At 31.2% G+C, this 10,311-nt stretch overlaps 1 protein-coding gene across 1 annotated transcript in view; it reads left to right on the top strand.

The window, feature by feature from the left end:
• The first annotated feature begins 7,870 nt into the window (after positions 1-7,870).
• Positions 7,871-10,311, top strand: part of LOC129314030 (LRR receptor-like serine/threonine-protein kinase EFR) — a 37,333-nt gene continuing 34,892 nt past the window's right edge. The window contains exon 1 of the mRNA XM_054957410.1: positions 7,871-8,561. Within this exon, the coding sequence (XP_054813385.1) occupies positions 7,871-8,561 (691 nt within the window). The remainder of the gene's footprint in view (positions 8,562-10,311) is intronic.

Genomic DNA, 10,311 nt, shown 5'->3' with positions numbered 1-10,311 from the left:
TCACTATATATCTAGCATTACTTCCAGCATTCGTGCCATTATTAGGTCATTCTCCTAAGGTTGTTTCGATGGCACCTCCAGATTCTGCTCATCTTGAGCATTCTGACCTCGTGTACACTGTGGATATCTGCCACAACTACTTATAGCTACTGTAGTACAACTGTAGCTTTATGTACCTTTCTCCCCTCCTAAGGAGTAAAGTTAGAGGTTAGAGGCCTGAATGTATAAAAGTTGCCAACTAATGTGATGCAATGCACAAGTAGATCAAAACTAAAGAAAACTGATACCAAACTTTAAAGTTCCCTACTTAATCTAGATTTTACCATTCTCATTCATACACGTAATAATGCAATCACAATACAATATTAGAGTAAAAGCCCTTAACTCATTTTTAAAATACAGGATTCTGACTTTCTCAAGAGCATGTTTAAATAAGAGAGCTAATAGAAGCATACACACAATTCAATAACTCAAAAAGATACAATTACTTTTTTGAAAAACGTGACATATGCCATGGCTTATACCACCATGCACCGTGGCATGTGGTATAGAGCCACGAGCTTTGTTCTTCTCTATGCCATGCACCACGGCATATATGATAGCAAATTCTGCTTTCATAAGATAGTTCACAAGGTGAACTTTTGCCGTGAGCCATTTCTACATCCGATGTTCGATTGGAGTTATTTAAGTACCCACATGAAGCTTATAGTATATTCTATCTAATGAGATGAGCTTGGACTTGATCTAATGGTATGATCCAAAATCGGATGCCCGAGCAAAAAAAGCTACTCTTTCTTTCAAAACTTGCACCCTAAGTGTTCAATTCTCATTTCTTATCCCATTAGACCATTTTAGGCTTTGAACCAAGTCCAAAAGGACTATATACACTTGATTAACATATCAAATCACATATATCATATCAAATACTCAATTTGACCTCTCAACACCACATTACACACTTATGAGCTTATATGAAGTACAACACATACAATCACATATACACACAAACTTGTTCTACTTTCAATCATTTGACTCTTACATATAGGGCTAAGCCTCACCATATGATCGAGAATCACAAATATACCTAAATTATACAAATGGGGCTAAACCTCACCATTTGGTCAAGTGCATACATATGCATATAATTTCCTCAATCAAATCATATTCAATACGAGTAGAACAAGTTTCACAATAACAAACACTTACTTGACTAGCATCTAGCCCTACCCATGTACCCACTACTATAGTACCCTTGGTGAGATGTAGCATCATATATACAAGTGAGTTTTCAACCACAAACCATATTCACATAACCATTTCACATATACTTATGTATTCTAGTTGGCAACTCAAACTCTAATAACATATTATACATTGAATATTTACAATGGTAGTTATACCACTACCAAGCAAAGCTACTCTTTTCTTGCTTCCTTTCTTGGCCTTCTCATACTTTCTTCACCAGTGTATAGAGGTAATAGAGTGAGACATGCATCCTAATAACTTGGATATAACCTAAATACCAATTAGAAATAAGTAAAATCATAAATAAGAGATAAAGCAGTATTCTTTAATAAAACAGTAGAATATAATATGCATGCAATCACAAATCATCATTCACAATCCATGCCATGATCATGCACTCCCAGTTCCTCCTAGTAGAGCAATCTCTATGCCTAAACTAAGACTTCCAACCTTACACTAAATAGGGCCCACCAAACCACTGCCTCAGCCTAGGAATCATTAGTATGGGTTGTCTCTTCAGTCCCCTTAGCAGAGCATTCTCAATGCTTAGACTATCAGGACTTTCTAGCCTTACACAGAGTATGACCATGACCCCATACCCTAGTTTAGGGTACACTCGTAGATCATTCTCGTAGTTCCTTCCTGGCAAAGTCAAGCTCTATGCTCAAGACCTTCAGGACTTCCTAGCCTTGTACTGAGTAAGGCCACGACCCCCTACCCTAGTCTAGGGTATACTCACAAATGCAAGGCACATGCTTATGCATATGTCACTTCTCATACATTCCATACATAACTAACTCACCCGCATACATTTTCCTTTCACAATATTGCTACTCTATTAGTTCATAAATCATAATGCATATAATTATACAAAATACTTATGAATAATTTTACAAATGAACAAGTAAAAGGATTACTCCAGTTACCTTTTACCCTTATTATCAAGGGTTACTAGTCACAGTAGACTCTTAAAGTGTAGATTCTCATGAGCAACTTCTTAAATGCTCAATCTACACAATATAATGTCCCTTAGTCAATTCTCAATACTCATTATAGGAATTGATTTAGTTAAACCGAATCCCTCGATACATAAAATAGTCCAATTAACACCTTTTGAATTTATAAAGTCTATTATATATCTATAATCATTGGCCCTACAGGCTATTCAAATGACTAATACACCCTCCTAAATTCCTTTATTCACTAATTTTCTCATTTAACCTAACCCTTTTTAGGCTAATTTCAGCCTAAATCCTTACGGTTCAACCATTTAACTATAGATTAGTTATAAAACCTTAGTTTTATAGTCAAAACCCTTTTTAAATCTTTTCTCTTAGATTTCAATTCCTTAAAACTTCCTAATTCAATTTCTCTATTGATCAAATTCAAAGAGAATAGGGTGGAAATGTCGTGTAGGGCTGTATGATACTTACTCGACAAGTTGCTAGCCGAAGCAAACTCCCTATTGTTGAATAATCGATGCCCTAATAGAGCCAAGCTTCTACTCCTCTCTTGATATGTTTTTCCTCACTTCCTGTTCTGTTTTCATGATCTAAAGCTTAGCCTTTAAGTAAAGATCTGTGCAATGTGCCGCAGCGCACGCAACATCCACCATGGCGCATGGCATAGTGAGGTTAATCTCACTTAACCACACCAATCAACCAACATCATATATTAGTCCAACACTCAAAACCATAATCATTTCACTAATTACTAATTTACCCCTAATTGGAAACTAGTTTTCCTGGATTGAAATTCAAGATGTTACAAAGAAGGGAGAGAAAAATCTGACCAAGTTAAGGACAAGGTAATTTCACATAAAGACTGAAAAGTGAGAAAGAAAAGAAAAAAATAGTCCCACTCTTGCTTCCAAAGAGATCGAACCTAGAACCTTAGATTTGAAGTCAATGACACTTAATGAACATTTGGCTTCCATTATGAATTGGGGAGTTTTACACCATTTTTTATGATTCATGGACAAAATTGCATCATACTTGAGTTAAGGATGACATTATCACCTTACAAAAATCCTTATGGGTAAATTTTCACTTTAACCCTTCTAAATTCCATCAAAGTTGAGATCCACATACTATATTATAAGTTGTTAAGTCTTATTTATTATGTTATTTCAATTTATCTTTAAAATATATCGATGACTAACTTCTTATCTATTTTGTTTTAATTATGAAGATTTAATTTCTATTTCGAAAACATGCATCCTCCCAAATACTAAGTAATTGTTAAATATTACTATTAAAAAAATTATAAATGGTGGTTATCTTTTTGTCAGTGTATTCATATCAATTCATATATTCATTGCATAAAGAAAATGGCACAGTTTTATGCAAATGGAATAAAAATAATTTATGCATATTTGGTTTTTTCATTCCATTGATGATGAGGAGTTATATGAATTGGGCTTGTCATTTTACACAACTCACTAATATGGCTAAAGAGAAAAGGAAGTCATGAATGGTGACAATTCATATTTTATACTTAATTTTCCTAGTCAAGACAATCAATATACTCATGTTCTAGAAAAAAAATACACAATGATGTAGACTCTTGGTTTAAAGGACAAAAATACCCAGCAACTTTTTCTCTAAGAGCACTCAATATCCTTAAGTGAATAAAAGTATATACATGATTACCCATAAACTTGTTTTAACGAGTGCAACAATCTCTATTCTATTAAATTTTCCTGACATCCACTGACACTGACTGTTAAAAAACAAAGGCCAACATAAGGTGTAAAAATATGCAGAAACTTTTTCTTTGAGAGCTTCTTGTATCCTCAAGTCAATAATGATACATGGGTACTCATTAACTTTATGAAAGAGGCTATATAACCAAGCGCAACCCTAACACCTCAAGCTTTTGGCTTATTCAAGTTGGCCTAAATACCTAAATTGTTAAATATTATTTTTTTTTATTTTTTATTCAATTTCAATTTTTATCTTAAAGAATTAAGATTTTCAAATTTTATCTAATTTCAATTTTATTTTATTAATAACAAGAAAAAAAAGAATTCAAGTATTCAAGTTAAGTCTATTCTAGTTCAAGCTTGGCCCAAATTAGTGATCATCAAGTTATATTAATGGACTGGGGAAGGTTAGAGCTAGTAATTTGGATCAAACTCTATGTACATGCTAGCTTGAATAAGCTCAAAAAAACTTATGGATTCTTTTTTGTTAGAATAATTTAACTATGATGGCACACGTTAGTCTCTAACAATTCTTAGAATACATTTGATTTTATAATCAAAGAATGCTGTATTTCCAAGTCAAGTAAACTCATATGTCCTTGGCATAGAGGAAGTGGGGCAATAATATGTGGTCTTGGTATCTTCTCCAACAAGTTGATAAGTGCAAAAATATCTTCTCCAACATTGTAAATGCGGGTAAAGAATTTCTTCTACTCTTCATCATTACATTCATGTAATGTTAATTAACCTAATTCCAATCACTTTCCCTAGCAACACCATAGCTAAGCCCATTTATTGGTTTGTTGAATCAAAGGCTCTCTCATAATAACAAATGAAATGGTATGTGTTTCATAAGTTGGATTATTTGATCAAAATAATAAGGTGAGATTTGTAAGTTGTAAAATCACTTTATGTATGGAAAACAATGGGAAAGAAATAATTTTGTTTGTGCGATAAAATAAAAAATAGACCAGAAAAACATAAAAACATATAAAAACCAATATTTAAAGTAAAAGAAAAGAAAATTATATTTAACTTCTTATTATTATAAATACCTAAGAAAATTCATAGCAGTTTTGACAATTCAATTTGTAACTCTCCTATTATATATATATATATATATCCCTTTCTTGTGGCTATGATGGAAAGGCATGGAACATAATATGGTAAAAAGATACCTTGAGCAATTCCATCTTCAAGAAATAGACTACCAAAGGTCCTTCAAGTGATTAGAATTTAAAAGTAAGATTATCTAAATACCTTTGGCTTTAAAATTAATTTGAAAGGTAGGTTGCAAATTATTTTTCAACAAGTTACACTTTGCAAGAAAAATCCTCATGTTGACAGCGTATTTGAACTTATATTCTTATGGAAAATGGAACAACTCCTTATTAATTGGATCATCTTAACTCGATCGCTTATTAGAGGCTAATAGAATTGATGTTCATGGTGTTGGCTAATTTTGATTTTTTTTTTATGTTCTTCTGTTGTTTGTTTCGGGCTGACTCTGTTGGGACTTGTGTTTATGGTCCATCAATGTGAATGGTTATTTCTTTGGCAAAAAAAAAAATGAGAGCCACCATGTTATTTTTCAAAATTTTATATTATAACTACAAACCATCAAAGCCCTTTCCCTGTTGTCCGTCTTTGGTCATTCATCAATTCTTTTACTACAATTGCTTTCTTTCGTTAATAATCTAAATATGCATTTATTTTGAGTCTATATAGTAAAAAAAACATTAAGGTTTTTAAATGCTATAAGTCGTGAGTGATCATGACATTTTATAAAAAAGACCATGAAATCCCTCCTCCAAATGTCCTACAAATTTTTAAAAAAAGACCATAATGTTTTTTCTTTTTAGATAAGTTCGCATAAAGAAATACAAATTTTATTAAAAAAAAAAGACCATAATGTTTGTCTTATTTTTCTATGCGGATGCATAATTTCAAAGTCTAGTCAATTCATATGCGTAGAGAAAATGGCACAATAATAGTGGAGGAATAAAAAGAATTTATATATATTTAAGTCATTCCATTCTAAACATTAAGGTCGCGTAGAAAAAATTACATAATAGTAGAAGTCTTCCCATTACAAGGAAAAAAAAAAGCTATTAATCATGATAGTCCATCTTTTAAGTCGGTGTCCACATTTTTCTTTGGTCAAGCCAACTCAAGTAGGTACTCATATCTTAGAAAAAAATGACACAATAATGAAGAATCTGGTTTTGGTCATCTAAAGCAATAGATTTCATGTTAGAAATTGAATAGTTGGTATATTATTTTTTGTCGAGTTCAAATATTTAAAATATGATTTTATAAATTGAGTAAAGTAAGTGTTATTTAAAAAGTAACCATAGCTGAAATAATAATAATAATAATAATAATCATTAATTATTATTATTATTATTATTTCAAATTATAATGCATGTGTGCATTTATTTAGCAGTGTGAACACTTTATTCTATTCTTACCATCTAAGCTATCCTAGGATGATTAATTTGTCGTATCACGTCTCATATGATAGTAAAGATGTTTACTTAATTCCTTTGATATTTCTATTTGTTTAACATGTTGGCTTTTGGAAGCAATTTTTAACCACCAATGCTTATGAGTTATGATTGTACCCCAACAAGTTAATAAATACGCCAATATAATTAATACTCCCTCATGTTCCTATTATAGGGCACCTTTAAAAAAGAATTATTTGGTCCTTAATATAAGGATAATGGAGTGTTGTTTATTATTATTTTTCAATTTTACCCATGTTATAAATTTAATTTTATGGTTCATCGTATATTGTATATTTCTCTCTTCCTATTTTCAATAGGAGTAATTTTGATTTTTTTTTCATTTTAAGAGTTATTTAATGAGTTAATTATTATTCTTTGGTTCCAATCAAGTGGTTTAAAACATCTTATAATAAGGACCGTATGGAACATATATTGTCAAGCTTGCACAAGGCTATAATTTGTATGGGGATTATTTAATTTTTTTACTGTGTCTAATAAATCTAACTGTTATTTTTTGAATTATTTTTTGGGATACTTAAATATTGTTTTATATAAGGTTGATAGTTAAATCAATTTTTTGAAAATCTTTTTAAGCTTGGTAATTTTTTGGGGCGTAGACTTTTTATTGTAATATTAGTGTGTGTGTGTGTGTGTTGTGTAAACTAAAGGAAAAATTAATCTTTTAGTCCTCCAACTTTTAAGTCACTTGTAACTCAGTCCCTCAACTATGACTTGCCTATGACTGAGTCCCTCAACTTTTGAATTACTTGCAAATTAGTCCCTTAACTTTTGTTAATTTTTTTTTCATATTAGTTTATATCTTACATCAATGAGCAAGAGGAGGTATTTTAAAATAATATATGAGCATTTTTTTATCCCTCTTATTTGAAAAGAAATTTTTTAAAAAAAAAAAAAAAAAGGATCGAGTTATAGGTAAATCAAAAGTTGAGGGACTAAGTTGTAGTGAGTTATAGTTGAGGGATTGAGTTGCAGCGAGTCATAGTTGAGGTACTGAGTTACAAGTGAGTTAAAAGTTGAAGGATTAGAAGATTAATTTTCCCTAAAATAAAATAAAAACCTCTCTTCCATTGATATCTCCCTATCAAATTCAATTTTTATTTCCAGTATCAAATGGTCCTTATTTCCAACAAATTGAGCCAATACGGTCTCATTTCCAAATTTCCCTGCAGGCCCCATCATCCCAAGATTATGACTAGTGCTGGCTGCTGGTTAATACGAAGGTAGACAATATCACCTGAGTTGAGAAATTTCAGCTCCATAGTTTTAAGTGCTTATATAACCATCAATCCTCTTTAAAAGGTGTGCTTATGAATTTCTAAGTGCATATATATAGTACAACCTTCTCATCCCAACCACTTCATCAATCTAAGAAGCCTTGAACCTATCCAACATGGCAAATCTTTGTTTTCATTTCCCCTTCCTCATGTTCTCCCTACTTTATCTCAAGGTTTGTTTCACTTTATTCCACACCAATCTTACTACGAATGATGAATTGGCACTACTTGCTTTGAAGTTTTCTGTCAAGGACCCTTACAATCACTTGGCTAATTGGTCCAACTCTTCTTCCATTTGCAATTGGGTTGGGGTTATGTGTGATGCTCATCATGAGAGAGTAATAGCCTTGAATCTTGGTGAGATGGGTCTCAAGGGAACTTTGCCCTCAAAAATTTGGAATTTGTCTTTCCTAGTTGAACTTGACCTTCATAGTAACAACCTTTATGGTGAGTTGCCAAAAGAGTTGGTCCAGTTACACAAGCTGCAAATTCTCAACTTGAGCTACAATGAATTCAATGGAGAAATTCCAATTTGGATTGGAATCTTGTTTACCCTTCAACACTTCCATCTCGGTAATAATAGTTTTGGAGGTGTTATTCCTAGAAGCATAACAAACTTGTCAAAGTTAGAGACTTTGGATTGGAATTATAACTTTATTGAAGGAGTTATTCCATTTGAGATTGGAAAACTTCAAAATTTGAAGATTTTACGGATTGCAGGAAACAAGCTTTCAGGAAGAATAACTCCAACTATTTCTAACTTATCCTCACTTGAGTTGCTGTCTTTGTCTTTCAACTCCTTAACAGGTATGTCTTGCATAATGTGCATAATGTGTTATTAGCATTTCTTCTATTTTACAATGATACAAATTTATTTTCTGTTTGTAAATCCTTTTGCTTAATTTTAATGTAGATTTCTGTGTGTCTTAAGGTAATAAGCCTTATTATCAAGCTCTGTTTATCTTCTTTGACGTTGATTTTTCACTTACGTTGGTCAAAATAAATTCATCTTCAAACTTCTGTTAATTATCATTTTACATACCCCTCCTAACTATACAAGTATTCAAATTATCAAAGTTAGCACATTTTGTGCATTTCATGAAATCAGCTTTGCATAAATATACTTCCCTATATATTCAAATTAATTAATTAACTTCCCCAAATCAAATTAATACGTTTGATAATTTTTTTGCTGTTATTTTTAATGATTTATTGGTGATAATAAAATGTTATTTGAGAAAGATAAATTGATCAAATGTTTTTTGAAATCCTCTTTTAGCCAGCTAGACAATTTTTTTGTTTGCATTATATGTTTTATAGAATTCCTTCGGTTGTTACGTTATAAATTATAATTGTATAATATAAATATATTTTTCTAACATTAAAAGCTTGTGTCAGAAATTTACATATGCTTGATAGTCTTTTGTTTGTTTCCAAATCCAATTTCATGAAGTAAATTATAAGAAATAACCATTGGATAATGATTTTCATTGTAAAAACGTTATTAAAAAGTTTAGATCATCATGATGAAGGGAAAATCTTAAGTTGATTTCTATGACTTTTCCCAGTGCTATAAACTACATTTCTGTTTTATAATTGAGTATTAAATTGGTATGATATAAACTTGCCTATTCATGTAAAAAAAAAAAAAAAGAAGTCTGAAACAACTCAAACTACCAGTTTACTCTCAATATCTAATTATTTCACATGTTATAATAACATTTGATTTTCTCTTGTTTTTTATCATGATAAAATGACTGTTCCTGTTCTCTAATTTGAGTTTTCTATAGTCTAATTGTGTGTGTGTGTGTGGCATGGAACCAATATATATATATATATATATTAAGGTCCCTATGCTCTTAAAATATAGTTGTATGGGGCTATAGTTGTTTAAATATATGCAAATCACTATTCAAATAATGAAACAATGTTGTCTCACTATTTCTCTTCATTTGGGTGCTGTAAGTGTTTCTAATAGCCTTATTTAATCATAATATGGTGAAAAATATCTTACTTTGTTAATAAAATTGGCCCTACCATGCATGCTGCAAAGACTTGGACAAAACCCTTCACATATGGGCATTTGATTGGCCACACTAAACAGAGTTCAAATTAATGGATATATATCAAGATACATGAATTTCCTTTTTCCTTTTTTTTCCCATTGGGTTCAAAAGCTTTATCTTCTTTGTTGCTTATGTTTCTTTTATTATGATCTATTTATTATACATGGACTCTAACAAAAATGTGGTTCTTATTACCATATTGTAGGAGATATTCCCAAGACAATCAGTGCTCTTACAAATTTGAAAATTATATACCTGAGTTTTAATATGTTGTCTGGCCTTATACCAAGGAGCATTGGAAACTTGACAAAACTTCAACTCCTAGAGCTTGATCACAATAACTTTGAAGGTATCATTTCAACTAATCATAATGTGCGACGTTCAATCAATTTTGTGTTATTTTTGTGCCTTTAGGTGAGCTACAACATATTTATAATGTTAAATGAGTCTATTCTAGTTGACATTGAAGGATTAATTTATTTCAAAAGACA

Source organism: Prosopis cineraria, unplaced genomic scaffold (genome assembly GCF_029017545.1).
Source record: "Prosopis cineraria cultivar Desert tree isolate PC_DT_omini unplaced genomic scaffold, ASM2901754v1 PC6, whole genome shotgun sequence".
NCBI lineage: Eukaryota > Viridiplantae > Streptophyta > Magnoliopsida > Fabales > Fabaceae > Prosopis > Prosopis cineraria.
This window is presented reverse-complemented; position numbering and strand designations above follow the sequence as displayed.